At 50.7% G+C, this 12,998-nt stretch overlaps 1 protein-coding gene across 2 annotated transcripts in view; it reads right to left on the reverse strand.

Annotated features, from left to right (window-relative positions):
* Positions 1–4,726: 4,726 nt before the first annotated feature.
* PLD1 (phospholipase D1) overlaps positions 4,727–12,998 on the reverse strand; it is a 67,301-nt gene continuing 59,029 nt past the window's right edge. For both annotated transcript variants that reach the window (XM_030027727.2, XM_030027726.2), the window contains 3 exons: positions 11,119–11,272; positions 10,348–10,462; positions 4,727–9,773 (listed from right to left, as the gene is read on the reverse strand). In XM_030027727.2, coding sequence (XP_029883587.1) covers positions 9,549–9,773; positions 10,348–10,462; positions 11,119–11,272 — 494 coding nt within the window. In that variant the 3' untranslated portion in view covers positions 4,727–9,548. The remainder of the gene's footprint in view (positions 9,774–10,347; positions 10,463–11,118; positions 11,273–12,998) is intronic.

Raw genomic sequence — 12,998 nt, forward strand, 5'->3', positions numbered from 1 at the left:
CCCAAGAGCTTGAAGTCAGCGCGGAGGTTTGAATGAATGATTCATTATTCCGCACACGCTCCGGCTCCTCCGCCGCTCCAGCCTGTACCCAGCTGGATCTCAGGAGAAATTCCTAGAGTGTGTAATTGTGTATAATGTGATCATCCTGCAGCAGGAAACAGGTTTGTAAGCATTCTTCGCCAGTACAATTGATGTCATACAGATATGGTCTGCGAGGAAACAAAGTGGAGATATATATTGCAGCGAGTCATTTGAGAGCTAATGCAGGCTTCTGGGAGCAACGTTTTAGACGGGGAATGTATTTAAGCCCAAAGAGGCGAGGTATACGTAGTATTTCGTTTTAAAATGGCTCAGCGTGACCACGTTCAGAGGAAAGGGGAAGGCGCTGACCCGCAAGCCCCCCCAGCAGCCTGTCTTTGGTGCAGCCAGCAAGGCCACATTTGGGGTTGCACCCCAGGGGCTTTGCATCCCTTCGAGAGAAGCTCCCACGGGAGCCAGGGCACCGTGGAGGAGGGAGCAGGCACGGCAGGACACAGCACCCCGGGTGAGGGCTTGCAGCCGCCCGGGAAAGCGGGCACCCATCTTTTTTGTGGGTGAGCACGTTGAGCCCGCAGCACCCTCTAGAGGACCGCAGCCACCCAGCCCTTGGTTCCAGGGAGGATTTGGATGCACCGAAAAGCATCTCTCTCCTCCAGCCATGGGCACCGGTTTGGGGGATGCACGGCTGTCCTGTGCGTCTCTACTGGGTGGCATCAGGCCTCCAGCTTGTCCCTCCTGGTGCTGGGAGGGATGGGATGCAGGCAAGGGCTGGGATGGAGCGGGCGAGGTAGAGCAGGGGCTCCCCACCAAGCTGGGAAGTAGCATCCAGGGAAAAGTCCTCCGAGCTCCTGCCTCCTCCAGGCCTCCGGTGTGTCCCCAGCCGTGGCCAACATCATCTCGATGGCAGGTTTAACCCAAATTGGAAGGCAAGTCCCCGCGGGTGCGGAGACGGACGCTTCCCTCCCACCACGCGGTCCCCGGAGGGCTGTAGGCTGCAGCCCAGTTTAGCCCAGCATCCCTACGCTCACCTCGACAGGGCAGCTGTTCTCCTCCGGCTGTGGCAAGCGCAAGAGGAGTGAGGTTGAATGTTACCTAAAAGTGACCTGTCGGTGAAATCGCACTTCAGTGTGGCCCCAAGGAAACATAGCTTAAATTCCTACATGTAATTAAATGCACAGGTTACATCCAGCCAATTACCAGTATCTGCTATACTCTTTCCCATCAGTATGTGCTGGTCAACACACAGTCCTAACAGATATATGGGGTTCACCTGGGATCTGCTGGGCAGAAGACATGAGACACCCGAGGACAAACATCCTCTGACCGCTGTACTGCGCTGGTCCATGGCTTGTGGCTCCAGCTGCCTTCCTTTCTGGAGTTTCCCAGTTCCACATCTAATCCTGGCCAAAATAGGAGTTTTCTGTATAAAGCAAGCCATTAATTCTGCCTAAAATTAATCCTGTATATAGTATCTAGTTCATATTTCTGAAGTTACAGTGCTTTATATTTTATTTCATAAACCATGCGTCTATTTCAAGAGGAAGCATGGCTGAAACATGAAATCCTGAAATGTAAAAAAACCCCTGCAAAATCTGAAGTCTCAAACCCATCTTTCAAGTCGAAATTAAACAATGCCAGGCAAAGAGACTGAGTCTTCTCCTGAAGGATACATTTTCTGTTTGTCTTGGACGTACAATGTGCACGTTCCAGCCCGCGAGTCTACCGAGGCTTGGTTGGTAAAGAATGAAATAAGGAAGGCAACCCAGAGAAGAGACTATAAATACTTCTGCCTGTTTTGCGAGATAAACTGGAGGAATCAGATAAATGCCAAAGGCAGCACACCAGGAGCAGGACAGAGTTCCAAAGCTGTGGGCAGGAGGGAGCCGGGAAGATCGGCGTCTCTCTGGGTGACAGCCCAGCCTGCCTGTCCCCTCTCTCCCGGCTGGTCCCGGGAAGGACCTGGAGCAAGAGAGCCGCCATCCGCCTGGACACGCCGGAGCATCCGTGTGACACGCCTGCTTTTAAGCCGTGTCTTTTGCGGGAACGTAAGGCAGCGTACAAGGACCTGGCAAGGATAAGAGAAGCTGAAGACCAAGGTGGTGGGATGGCATCTGCCTGGACAGCGTGGTGCGCCCATGGGTGCCAAAGCCCTGGTGCAACCACCGCACACCTTGGCCCTGGTGCTTTCTCCAGCTGAAGAGGTGGGACCAGCTCTTACCTGAACTTCTCTTGTGCCCACACCACCTTCAGCTTCTCCCCCCCCGGTGAGGGGTGACTTCCAGCGCATCTGCCCCAGCAGGACTCCAGCACTCCTCTGCCTCATTAAATGCACAACCCTCGGCCCAGGTTGTGGGCCAGGTTTCCCAGTAGGGCCGTACCGTATGGACAGGCCATCAGCAGGGCACGACAGAGCTCCTGAGCAGCACGCGGACGGCTCCATCTCTTCTGCTGGGCACCAGTAATCTCCAGATAACAGAAACCTGTGAAGCCATGATAACGCTCTCTCTCTCCCTGGCCTCCTCTCCTTTGTCCTCAAATAGGAACTCACAGGATGTTTAATTATTGAGATCAGGCTGAATATGGAGAGATTACTCATCACTGATTCTGGGCATAAACAGTTTCCTTTGCAGAATAATTTCTTTTTTAAGAACTCCCCCCCCCCCCCCCAATTAATTTCCATCCCAGCCACGAGCCTCAGTAGAAAATCTTGCCATAATCATTTTGAGCTAAATATTCTGAGTAATCAATCAGAGCAGTGGAACCAATTTTGAAACTGTCACTTTTAATTTTTCCAATAAAAAAAATTGAGCATTTCACTCTCAGTGCTGTTGTGATTCAAGCTCTTAAAACCTTCGCTCCACTGCATCAGCGCTTCAGAGATGTACTTGAAAATCTGAAGAGCCGGCACAATTGCAGGGAAACTAAAAGATTGATTTTTGGCAGTGAGAAGAAACCTCACGTTTCTTCACGTGCCTTTAGACCTGTCTCACAAAACCTTTTCTTTCTTTCTTCCCTAATTTCCTCCTCTACAAAAATAACTGAAGAGTATTAGTAATTTCATACACGTAAAAGGCTGGCACTAATTAAAAAGTTGACACGTTATTGAGAGCTCGGTGCATAAATGCATGGCTAACGAAGGCCCAAAGAGCAGATCTGCTTGGTGCTGGGGTGGAGGAGAAGATTTCTCCAGCCTCCGGCGCAGCATGCCAGCGGACACATCAGCGATGGAGGAGCCGATCTGTGAGAGGAGGCAGGAACAGCCTCAATGCAAAAGCGGCTGAAGAAATCCATCCTGGAAAGAACAGTTCTATTAAACATACTGGCACCGTTGCTTTGTGTTCAGGGTATGCGTGGGCTGCATTTCTGCTCAGCGAGGAGCCATCAAATTAGAGGCTTTGCAAGTCGTTCATCAAGCGAACGCTCTGGCCGTAGGAAAGTCAAAGGGAGTTTTGCCATCGCCCTCGCCGGAGGCAGCGCGGTCCTGCCTCCCCTGCGCGCCTCGTGCCAGCTGTAGCCCGTAAGCTGGCGTCCACTTGTGTTTTTCATGGGCTGATGGATGTGGGTGAAGTTGTGCCCGGTAAATGCGCTGCGTGCCTATGTGTTGGAGAGGCAAACCAGCAAAAGCAGCAACAGTACCCTCCAGTTGGGCCCCTACATCCCATAGGAAAGGGAAAGCATCCGCCCTACAGACCGATACCTAAACTCCCTAGATTCAGCGCCACTTCTAGTTCCACGTTAACTTCACACCGAGATAAGCTCGCCCTGAGATGCCACGACTCTCCCGCGCCGCTCGCACAGAAACCGACCGGCGCCCGGCAAGACGGAGCCAGCGACGGCTGCCAGCCCCGGCTGCGGCCGCCCGGCGTTCCCCCCGCGCCCGCGCCGCTGCCAGCCGGCGCCTCCGCGCCCAGCGGCCACCGCCGCGTCTCCGCATCGCTCCTGCTTGCTCTTATCGCCGCTCGCAAGACCTCCTAAGCGGGATGCAGCAAGCATGTAATTAGCTGTGAGATGTCGGAGCGGCAGCAGAAGCTGACGGTGTCAATCAGCGGCCGCCTGCCTTGTACCGACGCGCCCCCGGCCCCGAAGCTCCGGCTCTGCTATCTCGGTTTATTGTGTTTATCGAGGGCGCAGATTGCAGCTGGAAGTTCTGAAGATGCGGAGAGCCCTTTGGCTTTTGAGGAAGGAGATGAAACATAAGAAACAGAGAAGTTAATATGTTTTCAGTTTGCGAGAGAGCTTGGAAATGCCACTGATGCTTTATTCATCTCTTCTCCCCCTGGAGGACAAGAGTGATCTGCTTTTTCCTCTCTTTATGCCGAATTTCCTTTACTGAAAGTTAAAAGGGACAGTGGCAAGTTAATTCTATTTTGGAGACAGACCATTTTTGTCTGTGCCTTTCATAAAGCCTTTGGATTATTAAAACTCTTTTAAAACAGGAGTTTTTAATTTACTTAATTTAAGAGGTCCAATTTGCTGTTTCTATGCTGTTTCACTTCAGCAATTTCTCTCTCCCAGGAAAACCCAAATGACTCAAGTCTAGCCATTTTTAGTGTGACCCTGGGCCTTTTCCATCACATCGTGGCTGCTGGGGCAGCACTGCCAACGCAAGGCAAGGGCAGAAGTCAGCCCACAAGCGGGATGCGGCCACAGTCCCCAAAGCAAGCAGAAACGAGACCAAAGCCAAATGTTTTGACACATGATGATCAGTTGTATTTTCAGTCCATTAATACACATTCATTTACCAGATACAAACGGAGTGGAAAGCGATCGTTAGCAGAAACAAGGATACAAAACAATTCCAGCAGCCTTCACAGAAGGGATATTCAGTGTCCACAACTGCATCGTCGGAAGGTAGAGACGCACGGAGACCTGCACTCACACTTGAAGTGGAAGCTCTCCTTTTGTTGATCAGTTTAGCTAGAGACACGAGTTAGAAGAAAACCACATTCCCAGAACTGTGACCTCCGACACTTTTTCTTGTTTCCCCGAGTGTCAAGAAAGAGTCTGGTAAGTTGGAATTATTTACATGGAGGAGATTTTATGAACACACAGTGGGAGGTTAAAAATATAATAATCACAAATACTGGAAAATACAACAAGAAAGCAGGCAGGGAAGAAAGGAAAAAAAAAAAAAAAAAAGAGGAGGAGGAGAAACCCCAAGAGGATCATTGCATTCAGTGGTCGACATACAGTTTGTGGGTCTGCTCCACTTTGATCTACCTTAATTTGGCACGCTTGACTCGATTCACTGCCATGGCGTTACACTCCTTGTTTAAAACCTCCATTCTGCAAAGCTCCTGGTTTCAGCAGGATCTCAGCTGTGCAGAAGGGATGGCCCGTTTGAAACAATGCCACAAAATGCGAGACTGCGTTCACGTCTTGTGGGCCAGCCAAGAGATGCTAACCTCTACCCATATACCTGGTCCGGAGACCACTTGCTTTCTTCACCTCGACCACCACCGTGCCCTACAGACCAAGTCCTTTCTGCCAGAAAACCAGTGCGGCAGCTCCGCAGCTGATGGAGGTATGTCAGTTTAGACCAGCGTGGATTTGGGTCTTTACATTCGGCAGGAGGAGAAAGAAATGGCATTAACCTGAAGGACCATTCATTTAAACATCCTCCCAAATGCAGCCTCTGTGCACAGATTACAACCCCCCGACTGTCCTAACTGTAAGTGCACGAAAGATTTGTTACACTGAAATAACAATAGCAAACCATGTCTGAGCTTGATTGTACATGGATGTTTCCTTGGAAGGAATAAAGATATTGTAAATTATTAATGTCAGGGTCCCAGCTAGGCAAAACCTGCACTGAGGTCTCCCCCAGGGACAGCACCAGGATTGAGAAATCGTGTTGTGAAACCTGATCAAAAGAAAGGAAAATGGAGTGTCTGGGGTTTAATCCAGCGAAGGTCACATCAAGTCAGGCGACAAACTGAGACCAAGGGACCAGAAACTGAGCCGAGCACTTTGCATCTGCCATGGAGCACTGGAGTAGGTCTCCTACAAATTACTTTTTAGTAAAGTTCTTACATATGATGACACTTTAACCTTCATCTTTGAAATCATGCATTAACTTTACAGTGAAACATTTATCCAGTTCAACACCTATACAACAATACATGTATTTTAAAATATCAGACTATTAAAAAAGATATGGTAAGGAGTGTGAGTTCTCAAAGTTAAGGAATAAATTAAAGGGAAAAAAAAAAAAAGGGTTCTACTCAGGTTGAACTACAAAATAAAGTCTGAGCCTGGGAGAAGTTCTCATTTCCTATAGTTCTAACAAATAAATGCCACAAGAAACAGTTCATGTTTCCGGGTTTGCTAGTGCTTGAATCCACATCACTTGTTACAGTACAGTGTATTTGCGAGTGATCCTCTCCAGTTTGAAGGTATTACAAATAAACCCACGCTGGTATTACGGACTAAGAAGTAGTGATTGTTTAGGTGCAGAAATTAACTCTCTCAAGGTGTTCAACCTCACAGGCTTCTTAATATAAGAAATAAACCTCCTGTTGACAGGACCCAAGGAACAGCACAGCCCGCGGGTACGAACGAGAGTCGTGCCTTCACTGGAAATGGCTCCAGCCCCATCACCTGTCTGGGGCGAGCAGTGCTGTATCCATGGGGGGGTCCTGGGGATGCAGGGCTCTCTGCACTGGGCCGAGGCTGCCTTGCACACCTTGCTTGCATTTGAATGCTACTAAATTCCCGGTATCGGGAATTTAGCACCAACGCAGGGAAGGGAATGTTCAGCGCAGCTCCTCTGTTCCCCCAGAGGGAAACCCCCTCCCGGACAGAAGCCAAATGTGAGGCCCGTCTGCTACTTTAATAATGAAAGACCTTCTTAATTAGCACCTTTTCATACCGAATCAGTCAACTAAGTCTCTCCTCTGTGGCTCTGCTGTGTCGCTTGGGACCAGCAGCCATCACATGGTAGGTAGGCTGAGTGTTGCAGAACCTGGGAGGTTTTTCCCCAAAGCAGCCTGGCAGAGGGGAACTTAACACCACTGGAGTTACGAAGCCCCAATAATTAGCTACCTACCACCTTAAAAGACAATATAAGGATAATTTAACGATTACAAGAATCTTTGCTAATATGAGGACGGGGACAATAAGAGCACTTAGAAGATGACAGGAGTCTTGCACTTCTTCAAGGTTCACGTGTAGCAGGGTTGAATGCTTCCTTTTCAACTATGAATACAGATCCGTGTGACTTACAATGATTCTCTGACAGGCTGTAATTGTTTAAAGTTAGCAGCTTTGTTCAAACTAAAACAGCTAAAAACATATCAGGAGAGAAAAGCTCTGAACTAGCACTGACATGAAATAACAAGACACCTTTGATCCTTCTTGATTGCAAACGGTCAGGGCACATATTGCTCTGGCTCTGCAGGGGGTAACCCCAGGTCAATTTTTTTAAGGGGAAAAAAAAAAAATCAAGGAAACATACTTATCTGCTTACAGCATGCCAGCTAAAAGCATCAACCCCCTGGACCAAAGGTCATCGCATAAAATGCTGCACAAGCACTTCCAACAGGCTAACCAGACCACAGATGTACCAACCAGAAAGGAGTCTAACTGGCAACTGCATCTACAAAACACGAGCTTAAAACAGTGAAAACTGTAGGAAGGGGCTGAGACCCGGGCTGCCCTGGAGGAACGTCTGGGGTTGTTACTTACTCAGGTGATGCAGCAGGTACAGAACCACCTGGTGCCTATTTACAGGTCTGAAGACGCAGAAGGCAATGAGCTAAAATGTGGTGCCAGCTATGTTTTGGGGATAGCTAGGCAACCAGTGTGATTCTTTTCCAATTAAAAACAGGTGAGACTGTTGGAAGAGCCAGAAAAGGAGAAAAAAAACCAACTTGCTTGTGAACTAAAGTAAATACCAGTTCACCTGGTCTTTTGACTAAGGACAGTTGGGCACAGGGTTAAACCCAGCTAGCGAAGGGATCCCCCCGGACGCAGCGGCAGCAGAGGAGCTCAGCCTCCCGCTTCTCCAGATCCGACCCCCCCTTAGGCATTTCTAACGGTCTGATCTCTTAGTGTTGGACACGGCACCGCTGCCTGCCGGGGAACGTCTCTCCCGGGACCGCAGTTGGAGCTGAACGTGACATCGGGAGACACGGCTCATTGCAGGATGGAGGATGGAGGGAAGACCCAGGACAGCACCCACCACGCGAGGTCCCGACCCGGGAGTGGTAGTGTTCTGCCCAGGGATGCTGAATCGAATTGCTGCTTCGCTGCACAGTGAGATGCAAAACAGCTTTGGAAACTGTCTTACAGAAACGGAAAACAGGACTGAGCATGCTGAGTTTTACCTGTGCTTGGGAAGACACATCCTGCATGACTGAGCTCAAGGTTGTGGCTGGTCTGATAACAAAGTAGACCAGAGACAAAGCTTTGCTAACTGCTCCCCGTCCCCCTTGCGTTCACCCCATACCGCGAAGCGACACGTCAGCTTAGTTTGCGCATGGCGTCAGCTCTAGCTTAATGGCCTTTCCCTTCTTTTAAATAGGGAGGAAAGAGATGGAAAGAAAGTTCTACCTATGTACTGCAATAGAAATGCACGAATGGAGGACCCGGAGCGCAGGGCTTTGTTTGGCCCATGCTGGCTTTTAAGTTTCTGTCCCGTCACATGCAGTGCCTTGCTTTCCTTAAGCTCTGGAGATCTAAGGCTTGAGTTTAAACTTTGATCCTCTCCTGAAGAAAGCCTTCATGCAGTTTGAACAAACTGACGTGCTGCGTTTCTGTAAAGGCCAGCAAACTCCAGTGATGTCCAGCACTCCGGCTCCATCGAGGCTGCTCTTTGCCAAGACCTCGGCAGTGCCGCGCTGCATGAGGATTGCTGATTGCTCTAGCTACGGTAGAAACAGTCTGTTGGTTTTTTTTTCCCCCCCAGAGGGGAGAAGTGACCAAAATGCTGATTCTGATACAAGATTGTTAGTCCGTTTCCATTTACGAAGTGAAATACCTACACTGGGCTAGCTGTAGGACAGCCCAAGGCAGCACCAAGCAGCACTTCCCGGCAGCGCCAGAGCAGCTAACGGGGTGAGATGGGGGGATTCCAGCGAGCCAAGGTGCCGATACCCAAAAGCCTTAGAAGTACACGCAGCCCGCGGCTCCTGCGCAGCCACAGCAGGATCACAGTACGTACGCAACCACAATATACAGCTGGCAGTAGTAACAACATCGATTGGAATTTGTTTCCTGTCCTAGGAAGTGGCCTGCATCCTTTAGGTGCTCAGAACATGCCTTAAGCAGTAACTCCTTCAGAGGTTAAACTTCTCATTTGCCATAATTTCCAAGTCTTTCTGCTCCCCTCCTTTGCTAGTGTCAATTTGCTTCAAGTTCCTCCACCAAAATCCCTAAGAAAGGCACATTAGCTTGGTGGAGATCTTTTTCGCCTCCCTTAGCAATAAAAAGCTTTCTGAAATCCCGTATCGTTCATCAGCTTGTCTCTAGAGAACCAGGCTTTAAAACGTAAAGCAGCCTGCATCTTCTTAAGTCCAAACCTCCATGGGTACCATGGACTCCTTTGTTCCGACGGAGGGAAGCAAGTACTCTTCCTCCAGAAAACGAAAGGGGAATTGTACTAAAAACCCACGAATCTTTTTTAATTCTTCTGCAGCTTTCGCAGGATCATCGTTCGCTAATTTGGGCTTGTTGATGAAATCACGCAGTTGGGTTAAATTATTCACCTGGTCACTGGGAAGGCACCGAAAAACCTGATCAAAACAGAAACGAGAAGTGGCGTGTCAGTGCCGGGGAAATACTGCAATGCAGAGCTCCCAAGAAAGACCAAAACATCTAATACAAATTCCCCGGGATGGGAGTGACTTAATTAACAGCCTGAAGAACGGGGAGGGAAGACGTACGTGCCTATCTGTGATACGGCTGGAGCAGGCAGAGGGGAAGCTCCAGGGCTTTTTCTGATCACTGCAAAAGCTCATTAGAAACCAGAAGTAAAATTTGATTCTACTCCAGTTACGCTACAGCCAGCTAAAAACACTAAGTCACCACAGCCATTCACCGCAGCTATATCTGATACAAAAAAAAACCCAAAAGGAGAAATCAGAACTGCTGCCTTCCTGGGCCACTGTCTCACTTTGAGGATGCACAAATTCCAGTTTCTTTTTCACAGCTCTTCCATCTGACGCTACTCGTTCCTTCAAAGCACCTCTGAAGGTCCAGCCCCAGGCGCTGGACCTGCTGCCCTTGCTTTCCCCGTGCTGCTTCTCCCGTCGGCATCTGCTGCTGCCACGTGGGAAGGAGGGAGGAGAAAGGCACCGTGTCCCTCACCTTGTCGAAGATGGTGGCATTGCGGGCTGCCGTAGAAATCCACACCTCCTTGAAGAATTTGTCACAGACGGGATCCTGATGTTCCGGACTGAGATCGGAGCCGCCAAGGACAACCCTGAGAAGACAAAGGGATTGATGCTCACGGAGGCTGAAGCACCGGGCACTCCCCCTCTTGAGAAATGTAGGGGAGGAAAAGTTTCCTTGGGACTTGCCAAACCCTGCGTGCTCCCAGCACCCTCCTGCTCCCATTCCCTGCAATAGTCTGTCAGCCTTAATGTTGCCCAAGTTTCTCTTTTTTTTTTTTTTTTTTTTTTTTCTGTGCAATAACTGTCCAGATGGGAAACAGGGTTGGGGAAAAAAAAGAAAAAAGAAAAAGGTCTTAATGAAAAAACGGCCGTGTTGTGGGCCAGATGGCTGCTCCAAGTGAGGAAACTTCCATTAGAGACAGCGCCATCCAAAATTGAGAGAGTGTGAAAACAGGATCTGGAGGCAAAATATCACTGTCTTGTTTACGAGCTCGCCTAGCGAAATCCTGGAGCAAAACTATTTGTAAGTCAAGCTGCCGAGCTGAGGACAGGAGCGGCGTGAGAAAGGCTAACGCCAACGGAACAGCAGCAAAACTCTGGGCTAAATTCAGGCCAGGCAATGCTAAACCTGAGCAGGCAGCAGCAGCCCCGCTGGTTTGAAAGGCTCCGGGCAGGCGTAAGCCCGAGCCAGCGCCGCCTGCATCCCCGCTCGCCGCCCGCGCTCGCCCAGCCCCGTGCATCCCACCTGAAGCACCGCAGCCGGAGGGATTGGGCAAACTTCCCGGCGCCGTAGTCCTCCCCGTCCATCACGGAGGGGACGGTCTCGGTGTCCTGCACGATGACGGCCATCTCGCTGTCCCGCTTCCCCAGCATGCTGCGGTCGTTGATGTTGGCAGAGCCTGGCAAAGGGGAAAACGAAGCACCGGCAATGCACCGCCGCCACGCGAGACGCTCCTGCGTGCCCTCCATCACCACCCACTGCCCCCCGGGCCCTCTGCATCCCTCGTCTCCACGGGGGACCGTCTATGGCTTCGCTAGGTAAAACCCTGACCGGAGAGCTTCCTTATGGAAACACAAACCCTGAGAGCCAGGATTTGGGGGAGGGAAAAAAACCCCACCCTCATTTTTGCAGGCTTCAAAAGCTCCAGGCTTGGAAGAAGGTTAAATCACAGCCAAGCCCAGGCCAACGTTTGCAAAGTTTACTCTCTCCGTAACTTCCCAGACGCTTTTGCTGAAGGATGCCGCAGCTTTCAAAGGCCCCAACTGCATCTGGTTTGGATACCAAGTTACCTGACGCAGGATGGGCTCCATGGGTAAATCCGCTCTTACCTTCAAGTGGAGGTAAGAAGAGGGGAAGTTTTTCATTTGCATTTGGAAGGTAGGGGTTTTGGGGAGGGCGATCTAGGCAGAAGGACGTCATCTCCTCGCTGTGGGTAACCAAGACCCAGACCCTCCCGTCCTGCCAGGACCATGCTTTTGTGTCCGCAGACGCAAGAGCTCAGGCACCGTCCCTGCTAACGCAGCAGCAGACCCCAGAGCTCTGGGGGACCTTCCGACCACGGGAGATGTTTCTGCTCCGCTCCTTGCCCTGTGCTTGCTGCAGCACTACCGCAACGCCGCGTAAAAGCCAAACCCCCGAAAGGAAAAGGGTGCTTTCCAGAGGGGTGCGGGGGGGACACCTTCCCCGGCGGTGGGACCCACGGGTGTCCTGTGTACAGCTCCTTGCTCGCACCCTGCGAAACAACCGCTTCGGTCCCCGACAAAGCTGCTGGAGGGCAGCAGACGTTTCCCCCTGTTGCATTTCTACTGCGCAGCTCTGTGCCTTTTTTTTGGGGGGGGGGGGGGGGGTTCCTCTCCAAAACGCACCCACTCCTGTAAGGGTTTGGGCGCGCTTGGGCTCAGCGTGGCAGCTCCAGCCCTGACCGTGCACGGCGGTGGGAGCTCCCCAGCCTGCTTGTGCCGGGCAGGGTCTGACACCCGCAGCGTTGCTCGAGACCAGCTGAGCTTTTATCCCCCAAAAGGGTTTCTCTGGCCCACGCAGCCCGCAGAAGGCAAGGGATGGGGGACACCGCAGCTCCAAGGGAACTGCAATAGCAAGTCATCAGGTCATTAACCCACAGAAGTGACCAAACAACAAAAAAAAAATCTCCAGATGCATCTCCCTGCCCTGTAAGAGACTCCCAGGCACTAGTTAGACATTTAGCCTTCCCAGTGACTGAATTAACTCAAAGGGAGCTACCGCCTCCAGAGGAAGAACGAGCCAAGCCCTTCTCCGTCCTTTCACCTCCCTCTCCTGCACAGTGGCCCCATTAGCATTTTATTTCCATGCACCATCTCTTTCTTGGGTAGAAAAGGGATGACAGTGGCTCCCTATCACCTCACCAGCCAGCACGGATGCACACGCTGTATAAAAATCTGTCCTCAGGCTTACAGGTATAGAAAATAGAAATTAAGATCTGTCTCAGGCCCCCAGACCATCACAGTTGCAACGACACTGCTCCTGCTGTGATATTAAAACCACCTTCGGGCTGCTCCGCATACTGGAGACAGGATCTGACCCCTGAGAGGGTAACAGAGGAGCAAACCTAACCTCAGGTCATCCGAGACTACAGGCTGAACTGCTGC

Source organism: Aquila chrysaetos, chromosome 10, assembly GCF_900496995.4.
Source record: "Aquila chrysaetos chrysaetos chromosome 10, bAquChr1.4, whole genome shotgun sequence".
Lineage (NCBI taxonomy): Eukaryota > Metazoa > Chordata > Aves > Accipitriformes > Accipitridae > Aquila > Aquila chrysaetos.